General features: G+C 39.6%; 1 protein-coding gene across 1 annotated transcript; it reads left to right on the forward strand.

The window, feature by feature from the left end:
* Window positions 1-736: 736 nt before the first annotated feature.
* Window positions 737-15956, forward strand: LOC106875729 (uncharacterized). The gene is made up of 2 exons (XM_089338261.1): window positions 737-859; window positions 10868-15956. The coding sequence occupies exon 2, from the start codon at window positions 13242-13244 to the stop codon at window positions 14502-14504; it is 1263 nt and encodes a 420-aa protein (XP_089194387.1). The 5' UTR covers window positions 737-859; window positions 10868-13241; the 3' UTR covers window positions 14505-15956.
* Window positions 15957-16163: the final 207 nt, after the last annotated feature.

Raw genomic sequence — 16163 nt, forward strand, 5'->3', positions numbered from 1 at the left:
CATTTTTTGTATTCCTTTTTAGGCACTGTCATGGTATTAGCTGTTAGAAATGAAAGTAGAAAAATCTGACGTCAACCCTCGTTTATTTACGTCAGATTCATACCTTCGTTAATTTACGTCGTTAATTTATGCTGTTAGGTTTATAAAACAAATGAAGTTCAATTTAAAGTTTATAAATAAATATATTTCATTCCATGTTCAGTTTAAACTTTATAAATAAATATATTTTTGCATTATTCATTATTGTTTTTAAAAACAAATCACATACACCAATCAGCACCACCAATGGCCACCACCACCAATGACCACCACCACCTCCGCACGTAATTCAAAGTTGTTCACTTTGAAATCAACACGTATGAAAAAAATAATTGAAGGTTTTTCACTTTCGGATTTTCACTATGCCTTCTACATATCTCAATGTAAATGGAATTAATCACCACAATATTGCCATCGGCACCGCTACAAAGGCAGATAGTATTAATTGGCTTAAGAGACATGGACTTTTAAATACCCCAAAAATATGCCCCTCGTGTAGAGCTAGCATGATGGAAGTAGCCAAAAAAAAATTTGTTTTCTCGCGTGATATGATCATATGGAATTCCTTGTAGAAAAATGGTTTTAATTAGAAAAGGAGCATTTCTAGAAAATAGTAAATTGAAGTGTGAACAAATTATTGATATATTTTTATATTAAATTTGGGTTTACTAATTTGATAAATTCTACGGAAACAAACGGAGGTGGACGAGTGACATCAGATTGATGTCACTTTTTTTACTTTTATTCTGACAGCTAATTCCGTAGTAGTGCCCCTTTCTATATACATATGGAGGCGTACATACACTTTGGTCTCTTATATGTAAGTAAATATATATATAGTTCTATATTTAAGGGATGAGGAATTATTTACATTATTTACATTTGACGGATATTCGTCCTCATCTTGTTTGTTGTTAACACGTTTCTAGGGGAAATTTCGAACCTGGGTTCTCATTCCTATCGATGTTACTATTATTATTATTATTAATATATTATTATTATAATTATTATATTATTAATCAGGTCGTTGCCGTGAATCGAACTCGGAACCTTGGGGTTAGTAGCCCGCGCTCTTAACCACTACGCCATATGCCCGTGGGCAATTATTGGGTGAATTTTAAGGTTTATAAATCTATTATTTTTCTATCCTTCCTCAATACCGGTTCCCATATGCTATTCATATATACACTCGGTCTGCTTAGGAGGTTGTTGTGTCCTAGCATATGTGCTGCTTCTTTTAGTTTTCGTATTTTCCAGTGTTGTTCCCTGTCTATTATTTTAACTTCATCCCACAGGGGGAGGTGGTTTCCATTTTTCCATACATGATCAGCTATACCCGATTTATCAATATCTCCTCGTGTCACAGCTTTGCGATGTTCTTCTACCCTTATTTTGAGGCGGCGACATGTTTCGCCTTTGTATAACCTACCACAGCTGCATGGGATGGAATACACGCAGTTTTTGGTCATATTCTCTTCTGTTGGTGGTTTTACCCGAAGGAGATATTTGCGAAGTGTTGTATTGCTCTTGTATACTGCCCTGATGTCATATGGGCCGCATATCTTTTGTATCTTTTCGGAGAGGCCTTTCACATAGGGTAGACAGACTGTAAACAGTTTATTGGTTTCATCCTCTCTTTTCTTCATAATTGGAGTAGATAGTATGTTCTTGGGGTAGAGAGGTTTATCCTTGGCTAGGTATTTCTCCTGCAGCTGTCTTACTAGAAATAAGGCATCAGTAGTGCTTTTACCTGGCATGAACCCAAACTGCATCTCATCTAAATTGATTCGCTCCCTAATTAGTTGGGCTATGACCCTCTCTGTAACTTTCATAACCTGATCTAACAGCTTGATGCCTCTGTAATTATTTGTATCTAAAGCGTCACCTTTACCTTTGTAGCAGTTGACTATGATGCTGCCACACCAGTCATTGGGTATGACTCCTTCGTGTATCACCTGGTTCGTAATACGGGTGACTAGGCTATAGCCAACACTGCCAGATATTTTGAGCATCTCTGCAGTGATTCCTGATGGGCCAGGGGCTTTCCCAGTCTTCATACTCTTAATTGCTTTATCTACCCTTGTACTATCAACTCGGATAGCTGGTCCCTCTATTGGGTCGACATACAGCAGGCTCTCTTCCTCCCATTCATTCTCTTTATTTAGCAATCTATCGTAGTGGCATCTCCAGACCTCTTTCTTTGCATCCTCATTTAGTGCAAGCATACCATCATCCATGCGAACACATTTCTCTCCTACGACATCACTATTCTCTCTCCTACACTGTCTTGCAACACGAAATACCTTGAGTCTTTGGTCCTCACGGCGCAGAACATTGGCAAATCTTTTCTTATTTGCTTCCCCTCTGGCTAAATAAACCTGTCACCTAGCCTCCCTTCTGGCACATTGGTACAATTCCCTGCTACCACCGTTCTTCCAGTCCTTCCAAGCCTGTTTCTTTTGTCTAATAGCCCTGTCTACCTCCTTGTTCTACCACCACGTTACTCTGGGTCAAGAGGGGACCTTACACCACCCACAGATCTGGTTGGTGGCTTTCAACAGGTTGTCCCGCAGAAATCTCCAATTGTCTTCCACGTTGTATGATGCTATATCCCCTTCTATTTCGTTAAATGCTTCAAGTAACTTGTCTCTAAGTCTCTGTCCATTTGCAGGGTCTTTAAGCTTCCACACCCTTCTCCTCCAAGCCGGTCTAATTCTGGGCACCCATTTTGCCTTGATCCCAAAGTCGCTAACTACTAATCTATGTTGTGGGGTACATTCTTCGCCAGGGTAGGTTTTGGCCTTTATAAGCCGCCCTCTTTCCCTATTTCTGGCGAGGATGTAGTCGATTTGGCTAGAGTGTCTGCCGGAGCGGTAGGTGACTAGGTGACTGGCAGGTTTCCTGAAGTTGGTATTGCAGACCATAAGATCGGTTGCATCACAGAACTCCAGCAGTCTGGTTCCCTCCTCGTTGCGGGAACCGAAGCCATAGCCTCCATGTATGTCATGGAAGCCTCCAGCACGACGTCCGACATGACCATTGAAGTCTCCAGCCACAAAGAGAAGGTCCCTGTCACTCATCGACGAGGTAGTTTGCAAGAGGGTGTCATAGAATTGGTCTTTCAGTCCATCTGGTAGCCCCGGTTGAGGTGCATAGGCTGAGATGACAGTAGCTAATCTATGATGAAGCACTAGTCTAATCTTAAGTACTCTGTCACTTACTCTAACGACCTCGATTACCTTATCCACCCATTTCTCCGCTAGAAGTATTCCTACGCCCCCGACCCCATCAGTGTTCCCTGCCCAGAAAATCTTGTACCTGTGTTCTTTGCCTGTGAAGAACCTCGCAGAACCTCCTCTCCATCTTACTTCCTGGATGCAGCACATATCTACGCGTCTCCGTTCAAGCATCTCAACAATTTCACCAGATCTACCTTTCAGCGTGCCGACGTTGAGAATGCCAATCCTAACAGTATGGGTGTTGGGGGTGTGGGCCTGTAGCCTGGGAAGGGAAAAATCAGTGTCGTGTACCTGAAAAGAAAACTTGCAATTGGAAGAATTCATAAGCAAAACAGTACCTACAACCTGCAAACATTACTCAAACTTTATGCGCTACCCAAAGGTAGGGGAGAGGATGGCCAAGGCCACTAGATGGGTTCCGGGAGACAGTCGAGGATGACAGGATGACAGAGGAATGAACTTCCGGTGGAGGGCGGGTGTGCCATCAGCCAGGAGATAGGCCTCTTAATCGTAGATTTTAAATATTTGAGAGACAACAATGCATTACCATCAGCCAGGAGATAGGCCTCTTAATCGTAGATTTTAAATATTTGAGAGACAACAATGCATAAATCGTAATTTTTAAAACAGCAATGAAACCTAGGTGAATAGAATATATAAGTAGCATGAATTTAGGAAACTTAGAAAATGAATAAGTATGAATTTAAGACAAAAACTGAATTCAATTGAATTTCATGGTGAGAAACAAGATAAATAATAGAGGGCAGACTAAAGCGCAAAAGGTATGAGATGTTGAGGCCGTAAATAAATAAAAATCTCTACCTTATCTGCATCTTGGAGACTTCGTCATAGTATGTCAGCGGAGAAGAGATTGAGATAATTTAGAATGGATTTCTTATTTATATATACCCAGAACCTGAAAACCTTAAGGAAAAAACTATGAATGAGAGAGAGAGAGAGAGGGAGAGAGAGAGAGAGAGAGAGAGAGAGAGAGAGAGAGAGAGAGAGAGAGAGGGACTGATTTAGAGAGGAATGGAGGGGGTAGACGGAGGCATGGCGGGAGAAAGATCATCATCATCATCATCATATATATATATATATATATATAAAGAGAGAGAGGGGGGGACCAGTCAAGCAGCACATCACGCTGTAATTCTTGGGCTGAGAAATCAACACTTAAAAGCCATAATTTTAAAGGAGCGATAAGAATTTTTTGAATAAAGGAAAATGGGTAGGTATCACCAGCCAGGAGATAGGCCTCTTAATCGTAGATAAATACACACACACACACACACACACACACACACACACACACACACACACACACACACACACACACATATATATATATATATATATATATATATATATATATATATATATATATAAATATATATATATATATATATAAATACATATATATATATATATAAATACATATATATATATATATAAATACATATATATATAATCATAAATATATAGGGATTGACAGTTCTTTGGCTGCTATTTCTGAATTCTCAGTATGTTGGAGAAGCAGGTTACTGTCAATCCCTATATATTTATGATTATAAATGTTTTTTACCGAAGAAGGTTTTTTCATACTGAGCTACCCGGCAAAATTGTTGATTATTAATTTTATTACTAATTGACGATTCCCTGCCCTGCATATCTACATATATATATATGTATAAATACATATATATATTTATATATATTATATATATATATATATATATATATATATATATATATATATATACATACATACATACATATACATACATACACAATATAGATAGATAGATACATACATACATACATCATATATATATAAATACATTAAATATATACCATCATCATCATCAACACCCTCGATTAACGTCCGTTTTCCATGCTGACATGGGTTGGACGGTTTGACTGAGGTCTGGAGAGCCAGCGGCTGCACCAAGTTCCAGTCTGGTCTGGCAAAGTTTCCTAACGCCAATGACTCCGAGAGTGTAGCGGGTGCTTTTTACATGCCACTGGCAGAGGAGCCAGTAAGGTGGGCCTGGCAACGAACACTTTTAGATGTAAGTGCCACTGGCACAGGAGCCAGTCACGATCGGTTGGTGTTTTTTATGTGCCTGGCGCACCTGGCTTCGACCACATTCAGATGGTGCCTTTAACTTGCCATCAGCATGAGGGCCAGCCAGAGGGCACCAGCCCCAGCTACAATATTAGTTTTCCTTGACTGAACAGGTCTTCTCAAACATATCATATTTCCCAATGCATCAGGAGTATTTTTAACAGGGCAGGACATGATTGGCTGCCATCTCACTTTAGTTGCTGGGTCTTCTCAATCACAGCATATCTCCAAAGGTCCTGTCATTGCCTGTGTGAGGCCCAATGTTCGAAGGGCATGCTTCACCACCTCATCCCCTGTCTTCCTGGATCTATCTCTTCTACAGGTTCCTTCTACAGTTAGGGAGTAGCACTTCCTCACACAGCTGTCTTTATTCATATGTAACACATGACCATACCAGCACAGTCATCTATCTTGCATATCACATTTGATGCTTCTTCTGCCCAACTTTTCTCTCAGGGCACTTACACTCATGTATACACACTGTGACATTACACATCCAGCAGATCATATTAGCTTCATTTCTTTCAAGTCTATGCATGTCGTCAACAGGCACAGCCTATGTTTCACTGCTGTGAAGCATGGAACTTCACACACATGCATCATACAATCTACCTTTCACTCTGAGCAAGAAAGTTATGGAGAGAGTCATAGCCCAACTAATTAGGGAGAGAGTCAGTTTAGATGAGATGCAGTTTGGGTTCGTGCCAGGGAAAAGCACCACTGTTGCTTTATTTCTGGTAAGACAGCTTCAGGAGAAATATCTAGCCAAAGAAAAACCTCAGTACCTGGCTTTCGTTGACATGGAGAAAGCCTTTGACTGGGTCCCCCGATCCCTTATCTGGTGGTCAATGTGGAAACTAAGGATAGAATAATGGTTAGTGAGAGCTGTACAAGCCATGTACAGGGACGCTGTCAGTAAGGTGAGGGTTGGCAACAAGTACAGTGAAGAATTTCAGGTAGAGGTAGGGGTCCACCAAGGATCAGTCCTCAGCCCCTTATTATTTATCATAGTCTTCCAGACAATAACAGAGGAATTCAAGACAGGATGCCCCTGGGAGCTTCTCTTTGTTGATGACCTTGATCTAATAGCTGTGTCACTATCAGAACTAGAAGAGAAGTTTTAGCTGTGGAAGCAAGGCCTAGAATTGAAAGGCCTTAGAGTCAACCTAGCAAAAACCAAGGTCTTAATAAGTAGGAAGGCAGACAAACCACAAATCTCATCAGGTAGATGGTCCTGCTGAGATGTACCCAGTGTAAGCTATGGACACATAACAGGTGCAGCAACATCAAAGAAGGATTAACCAGGAAGATAACTTCCATGTGCAGCAGATGCACCACAGATTCTCAGAAAACAGATTCCATCACATGCCAAGGGGAAAAACTACAAGTCGTTAATAGCTTCCGTTACCTTCTGAGAGTGTAGGTACTAGAATAAGAATAGTCTGGGCAAAGTTGAGAGAGATCCTACCTCTGCTGGCAACTAAGGACCTTTCACTCAGAATAAAAGGTAGACTGTATGACACATGTATGAACAGCTATGCTACATGGCAGTGAAACATGGGCTGTGACTGCTGAGGGCATGTGTAAGCTTGCAAGGAATGAAGCTAGTATGCTCTGCTGGATGTGTAATGTCAGTGTGCATACATGACAGAGTGTAAGCGCCCTGACAGAAAAGTTGGACATAGAAGCATTAGATGTGGTGTGTAAGACAGATGACTGCACTGGTATGGTCATGTGTTGTGTATGGATGAGGACAGCTGTGTGAAAAAGTGTTGCACCCTAGCAGTAGAGGGAACCTGTGGAAGAGGTAGACCCAGGAAGACCTTGGATGAGGTGGTTAAGCACGACCTTCGAACGTTGGCAATGACAAGTGACCGGGACCTTTGGAGATATGCTGTGCTTGAGAAGACCTGACAAGCCAAGTGAGACTGTAACCATGGCCTATGCCAGTGCAGCATAACCAGCTTATTTAAGAGTACCCTTTAGTCATTGGGCAAAAAACTGCACTTGCAAAGACCTGTAGAGGTAAGTTAAGTCATTGTTGTGGCCGATGACAGTACTGCCTGTTGGCACCTGTGCCAGTGACATGTAAAAAAGCACCATTCAAGCATAGTCGTTGCCAGTGCCACCAGACTGGCTCCCATGCCGGGGGCACATAAAAAGCACTATTCATGAGTGGTTGATGCCAGTACCACCTGACTGGCCCTTGTGTCGGTGGCACATAAAAAGTAACCACTATACACTCGGAGTGGTTAACATTAGCTGTAGAAACTTTGCCAGATCGGATTGGAGCCAGCTGCGCCTTCTGGCTTGCCATCCCTCAAACTGTCCAACCCATGCCAGCTTGGAAAAGGGACGTTAAATGACAACGATGATGATGATATGTATATAGACCCACATATAGTAACAGAAAGGGAGGAATTTTGATTATCCCCCCTGACTGGGTCCCATGCCAGTGGCACGTAAAATGTACCATCCAAACATGGTCGATGTCAATGACCCCAGACTGGCTCCCATGCCAGCGGCACGTAAAAGGCACCCACTACACTCTCAATGTGGTTGGCATTAGGAAAGCACCCAACTGTAGAAATATTGCCAGATCAGATCGGAGCCTGGTGCAGTCCACTGGCTTGCCATACCTTAGTCAAAGCGTCCAACCCTTGGCAGCATGGAAAGTAGACAAACAATGATGATGATGATGATATAAATACACATGTATTATATATATATATATATATATATATATATATATATATATATATATATATATATATATATAAATATATGTATATATATATATATAAAAATGTGTATATATATATATATATATATATATATATATATAAATGTGTATGTATATATATATATATATATATATATATATATATATATATAGGGAGAATTCACAGAAAAAAACAAAAGACAAAGACAGGTGGTGTAGAAAACAAACAGATGTATTAGCATAACGCTCGGGAAAATATTGCATTTCTAAATCTCTCAGAAAGATTTATACAGCAGCAGCATGATAAAGTGATGGTTCATTGCCAACTTAATGTGGCAGTCCCAGGAAAGGGAAATAAATAGCAGTAGCATTCTTCCCTTTCTGAGGACTGTCACATTAAGTTGGCAACAAACCATCACTTAATCATACTGCTACTGTATGAATCTCTCTGAGAGATTTAGAAATGCAATATTTCTAATTTTGTTGATAAGTGAATTTATTTCACTTGAAATTCTATAAGATTTTAAAGGTAAATAAGCATCAATAGCTAGCCAGCCAAGCTACTCCAGACTGATGAAGAACAATAACTCTGAAACTAGTCTCTGGATGCTGGCTTTGCTGGGTGGAGGTGCTTATCTCCCCTGTTTAAAAACTTAAGGACACAGAACGCTTGTGTTACATAGCCATCTGGAAAAGATGTTTCCTTGGGGCTAAATAACAGCAGCATTCTTCCCTTTCCTGGAACTACCACATTAAGTTGGCAACAAACCATCACTTTATATAAATACATATATACGTATATATAAATATATGAATACATGTATCCATATATATATATGTATATATATATATATATATATATATATATATATATATATATATATATACTTACATATAAATATATGAATACATATGTATATATATATATATATATATATATATATATATATATATATATATATATATATATATATGAATATATATATATAAATACATATATGCATATATATAAATACATATATACACATACATATATATATATACAAATATTCTATAATTATAAATATAATTATAATCAGAGTTTCAGGTGTGGAAGCAAGGTCTAGAATTGAAGGGCCTTAGAGTCAACCTAGCTAAAACCAAAATCCTAATAAGTAGGAAGGTAGATAAAACACAAACCCCTTCAGGTAGATGGCCCTGCTCAGTATGTAGAAAAGGAGTAGGTAGTAACTCTATAAGATGTACCCGGTGCAAGCTATGGACACATAAGAGGTGCAGCAACATCAAAGGCAGGTTAACTAGCAAGTTAGTTTTTGTTTGTGGCAGATGTTCAGGTGCAATAAAGACTGCAAACAAACAGGAAACAACTTCTATCTCATTCCAGGGTGAAAAACTAGAGGTAGTCGATAGCTTCCGCTATCTGGGCGACCAAGTTAGTAGTGGGGGTGGGTGCGCTGAAAGTGTAGCTGCTAGAATAAGAATAGCCTGGGCAAAGTTTAGAGAGCTCTTACCCCTGCTGGCGACAAAGGGACTCTCACTCAGAGTAAAAGGCAGACTGTATGACGCATGCGTACGAACAACCATGCTACATGGCAGTGAAACATGGGCTGTAACTGCTGAGGACATACGTAAGCTCGCAAGGAATGAAGCCAGTATGCTCCGTTGGATGTGTAATGTCAATGTGAATACCCGTCAGAGTGTAAGTATCTTGAGAGAAAAGCTGAACATTAGAAGCATCAGTTGTGGCGTGCAAGAGAGACGATTGCGCTGGTATGGACATGTGGTGAGAATGGAGGAGGATAGCTGCGTGAAAAAGTGCCACACCCTAACAGTTGAGGGAACCCGTGGAAGAGGTAGGCCCAGGAAGACCTGGGCTGAGGTGGTGAGGCAAGACCTTCGTACATTGGGCCTCACCGAGGCGATGACTACGGACCGAGACCTTTGGAAATGGGCTGTGCGTGAGAAGACCCGGCAAGCCAAGTAAGATCGTTGCCAGTGCCCCTGGACTGGTTCTTGTGCGGGTGGCACATGAGATGCACCATTTTGAGCGTGGCCGTTGCCAGTACCGCCTGACTGGCTCCTGTAGGATTTTCGAGCGAGATCGTTGCCAGTGCCCCTGGACTGGCTTGTGCGGGTGGCACATAAAAGACACCATTTCGAGCGTGGCCGTTTTCGTGCGGGTGACACGTAAAAGCACCCACTACACTCTCTGAGTGGTTGGCGTTAGGAAGGGCATCCAGCTGTAGAAACTCTGCCAAATCAGACTGGAGCCTGGTGTTGCCATCCGGTTTCACCAGTCCTCAGTCAAATCGTCCAACCCATGCTAGCATGGAAAGCGGATGTTAAACGATGATGATGATGATGATGATGAGAGGTCAGTTAATTGCTTTGCCACGCACCAAATTTAGAAATAGGAGTTACAATGCCTTTTTCGCTACCATAAAGATCTCCCAGACAGTAACGCACATATAATTTTACTTAAAAAATGTTATTTTAATGTACCAAACTACTTGGTAAAATTATTAATTATTAATTAATTAATTGATTAATTTTACCTTTTTATTATTATTGAAATATACATATATATATATATTTATATATATACAAGGTATTCATAAAGTCTGTTTACAATTTGTAAAATTTATTACAAAGGCAATTCATGGGATATGTTTATCAGATTTGTTCTATGTACTCAGTGGTTATCAAAATTTTAAACCACATTGCATTTGTGTTTTTCAGGTTCCCTGATGATGGAAAAGTTTCTGTTAAACGAAACCCTTAAAAATGGCTACTCCTTAAGAAAAGACACAATGCACATTGTGGTTTACTGAAACAAAATTGGACAGGCAGACCCAGCAAAACTACAGGAAAAAACCCACCGTTACTTCTGTCAATTTGTGTATGGCACAAGAAATTTTTGGAAACAAGACCAGTGTTGAATAAAGAGAGGAGTGGAGGACCAAAATAATCCCAGGAAAACATCGATCATGTAAGACAAGACTTTGCTAGTCCTCCTACAAAGTCCATATGTACTGCTGCCTGACAGTTACAGATACCACGTTCAACAGTGCACAAAGCCCTCCACAAGTATTTGCAACTGTACACTTACAAAGTGCAACTCTTATTCAAACCAAATGATAAACCAAGATGAAAGGAGTTAGTAGTTAACATACTGGAATGAATTTTTGAGGATGCAGTTGTTCCTCACCTGAGTTCATTTTAGTGATGAGACAACTTTTCATGTTTCAGGGAAACTGAACACATAATGAAAGGATCTGGGATCAGCATGCCCCTATGTGACTAGGAAACTTCACTGAGATAGACCAAAGGTGAATGTCTGGTGTGGGATGATGTGCATTCAAATTGTTGGTCCATCTTTCTTTATACAAAGATTAATTTCTGCAAATGTTTACCTTGACATTTTGACTGAATATGTGGCACCACAAATGCATGACCATCAACCAACCATTATTTCCCAGTATAGTGCACTGCAACATTGGGGACTACATGTTCATGGGTTCCTAAATCAAACATTTCCAGATTGGTTGATTGGAAGGGATGCCCAATTCCCTGGCCACCTCATTCCCCAGATATCACTATTTTGGACCTTTTTTTTATGGGGTTATGTTAAAGATGGGACATCAACGACATGAAGCAAATAAATTAAGTACCAGTTGAGTACTGGGGTCGATGTAATCGACTATCCCCTTCCTCCAAATTTCAGGCCGTGTGCCTGTAGTAGAAAAGAAAGTATTATATATATAACTTTTATCTTTTACTTGTTTCAGTCATTTGACGGTGGCCAAGCTGTGGCACCACTTTGAAAGGTTTTAGTTGAACAAATCAACCCAGGACTTATTGTTTTTGTATGCCAAGTACTGATTCTATCAGTCTCTTTTGCCAGATACTTTTCTAGTGTTTCCTTGCAAGTGATCAACTTCCTAAAAGAAGGCATTATATGCCCCATCCACAGATGGTGGGAGCAAAGCAGAAGCCATACAATACAGGCCAATCCTTGACTTTACATATTAGTAAAGTCATGAAATGAATCATCAGAAAGAAACTGATAATATTTCTAGAAGAAAATGACTTACTGAACAATACACAGTATGGCTTCCGTCTAGGAAGAAGCTGCTTCACACAGCTCTTACAGCACTATGACTGGGTTTTGAAACAGCTGCTCGACTATTCAGATATAAGGTAGAATATAAAAGGATATGTCATAAGCTGTGAGACCTTGGCATTGCTAGTTAACTGAAAGTGTGGTTGCATGACTTCCTTAAAGACAGGAGTCAGGCAAGTGCAGCCAATGGTGCCTTTCTAAAGAAATTCAAATCCTAAATGAACTATCTTGGGGACAGGGTACTATCTCGGGGCCATTACTGTTTATAATGGCTTTAGACATGCCCATGGTCACTTAGACAGCCACTGTCACTAGCTACACTGATGATACAAAATCATCGCAGGCAATAAAAATCCAAATGACATTTCAAGCTTACAACAAGACCTGAATGCAATACAGCAGTGGAATGAAGTAAGCAACATGCCGTTTAATGCTGGAAAGTTTCAAACATTGCACTATCAACTCACAAAGGTACTCCAGCCTACATATACAGGATCTGAATGCGCTGTAATCTCAGAGTCTTTCACTGTCTGTGACTCTGAGAGCTTTCCTTATGGAGACTATTACATATCTGTCACACCTTCACTCCAGGAAGTAAAGTCAGAGATTTTTCAACTTCTCCATGTAGTCCATCTTCTGCACTGTTTCACTCTTTTTAGTGTAGCTCTGTTGTTAGTTTGGCACTATATGGTGATCATAGCTGAGAGCAACTGAGAAAAAAGGTCCTCCACAGGGTCAACATAACTTTTTGATCTCTTGTCTTGAAGGTCCTTAGTATTCATCCTACCAGTTGTCTGCACTTTGCTTCCATGTGCATATGAAATGATGCATTGTTGCACATACTGGGGATCACACACACACACACACACAAAATAGAGCACCACAACCTCACTTTAAAAATTACAACAATAGGAGACAGATAAACAGTACTTTTGAACATAGAAACACCAACCATTTTTTAGACCTAACGCACAGGAACAGGGATACACGATGGTAACGGACAAACAAAAGAAACCACAGGTAATTAAAATAATCAATCTCTCAAATAAAGACCTTACACCCAACAAAATAAGCATACTATCCAAAGGACTTAAATTTACCCCAATCCCACAACGTCCAAATTACTATGAAATGAAAGACGATATTTCGGAATTTTGTAGGAAATTGAGACTTGCCGAGGAATTTCATGGAAAACATATGGATGACGAATCTATAGCTAGAAACAACAGCGACTACACCCCCACCAAGGGAAAGAATAAAGCCTTAGACCGCTTTTGTGACCACATAACCAATTTCCCTTTTCAACTCACAAACAGGCAAAAATACAGACCAAACTTCAACAAAAGAGAATGGAACGACCTCGTCAAACTAAGAGAAGATAAAACCATAATGATCAAGAAGGCAGATAAGGGCAACACGGTAGTTCTAATGAACACAAATGATTATAAAAATTTAGTACTATCCCTATTAGGAGATGAGACATACTACGAAAGAGCCCAACATTATAATCAACCAAAAATAATGAATAACCTCAGGACATTACTCAACTCATACCGAGAAGGACTCACAGACAAGGAGTACGATTACATCACCAACTTCAAGTGCAAATCAAGTTTATTCTACAGTATCCCTAAAGTCCACAAAAGCAAAATAATTAGTGAAGCATGTAAAAAAGCTACTGACGTAGTCATCAAAATCCCCTCACCGAAAGATCTAAAACTTAGACCGATAATAGCAGGCCCAGCATGCGAAACTCACCGCCTCAGCAACATCTTAGACACACTTCTAAAACCTTTCCTTAAGCACATCAAAAGCTACATAAGAGACGATATAGACATACTTAACCACCTCCCAAAAACAGTCAATGAGAAAATCCTACTAGTATCCTTCGACGTAGTTAACCTTTATTCAAACATCCCCCACACCTTAGGAATAGAAGCGATCACTTTCTGGCTAAACAACTACTCCTTTGAACTACCAACTCGCTTAAATAAAGAGCTTGTTATAGAAGGACTAAGATTTATATTACAAAACAATTACTTCATATTTAATAATAATTATTACAGACAAAGATCGGGAACAGCCATGGGTACGCGTACTGCACCTTCTTTTGCTAACCTAGTAATGGGCTACATCGAAATAATTCTTTACCAGAAAACAATCGAAAATATGGAAACACTTTCTCCAACTATATCCAGAACAACTGGAAAAGATATCTTGATGACTGCTTCATCCTCTGGGATGAAAGCATAGAAAAACTTGAGGAATTTAAAATGATACTAACTGGAATTAATGAAAACATCAAATTCACGATGAAACATAACCAGGAAAAACTACCATTTTTAGATATCCTCATTAAGAAAGTCGGCAACAAAATAGAGACGGATATCTATTATAAACCGACAGACTCTAAGCAGTACCTGCCATTTGACTCATGCCACCCTAGGCACACGAGAATGAACATCCCTTTCTGTTTAGCCAAAAGGATTTGCACCATAGTATCAGACACAAACACCTGACACACACGTCTCCAGGAACTCAGAGCTACACTTAAAAATAGGAATTATCCACAACCCCTAATAGACAATGCAATCCAACGAACACTTAAACTGAATATAGAAGACCTGAGACAACCAAAACCAAAAGGGGATGAAAAATTAAAAACCCTACCCTACATCTCTACACACAACCCACTTAACAACGAGGCCTTCAATACCATACTCCAAAACACAGCCCTACTCAAGGGAGACCCAAGGATGAATCAAATCCTCCAAACACACACCATCATAAAAAGCAAACGATAGCCAAAATCCTTAAAGAAGATTTTAACACAGGCTAAACTGCACCCAATAATTACCACAAAACCAACAGTCAAAAAGTGTGGAAGGCTAAACTGCGGGATTTGTACCATCCTAGTAGAAGGGTCGGAATACACATTAGAACAAGGCCATTATTTCATCATCACAAAAAACTTCACCTGTGCATCGGAAAACCTAATTTATGTAATTACATGCGCAGGATGCAATAGGCAATATATAGGCCTACAAAAAAGGATGGCATTACATAAATCCCAAATTAGGAATCCTGAATACAGAGAAGTACCTGTCAGTGACCACATAGGCAGATGTACACTGAATAAAAATCCAAAGTTTACGACCTTCCCACTTTACCAATTCAATTACAACACAACTTTCACCCAACGTCAAAACAAAGAGCTTCGTTTTATTAGAAAATTCGGGCAAAGTTTAAACACCCTGAGCCAGTAACATTAAAATCATATATTAGTTATTACGGTCACCACTACTACTACTATTAAGGTAACTACTAACAATCACTGCTACTACTATCACTACTACTGCTGCTGCTACTACTGCTACTGTTATTACGGTCACTACTACTACTGCTATTTCGGTCACTACTACTGCTGCTGCTGCTGCTTCCACCCCTACCACTACAACCAATTAACTACTGCTACTGACACGGACAGAGGTCACTGCCATTTACCATTACCAACAGGGTCACTACTACTACTACAACCAACAAAAAATGCCCCCACGTGGACTATTGACACCAGTAAGGAACAAGTATGAACTCTTCATATAATTTCATTAAAATATGTATTTTTGATAAGGTTCGTTTTTATAAGAACCGAAACATGTTAAAAATATCTCTAACAAAATTTTAAATTAAAATTCACTTTTTATATATTGGCGTTTTCAAACTTCTTTTTTATAAATATACTAGCAGAGCAACCCGGCGTTGCCCGGGAATGAAATTGTTGCTTATATACTGGAAGGAAAAAAGCAAAATATGCTGTACAGAAATCTGAGGACATTCTGTAGATGGACTCTCAGATAAATGATGACTGGGCACCTCTCATGAATTGGAAAATTTAAGATGCGCCAAAAAGCC

Source organism: Octopus bimaculoides, chromosome 20, assembly GCF_046866305.1.
Source record: "Octopus bimaculoides isolate indiv1 chromosome 20, ASM4686630v1, whole genome shotgun sequence".
Taxonomy (NCBI): Eukaryota; Metazoa; Mollusca; class Cephalopoda; order Octopoda; family Octopodidae; genus Octopus; species Octopus bimaculoides.

Coding starts and splice junctions, on each gene's coding strand:
- LOC106875729 (XM_089338261.1), top strand. CDS start 13,242: ATGGTAACGGACAAACAAAAGAAACCACAGGTAATTAAAATAATCAAT.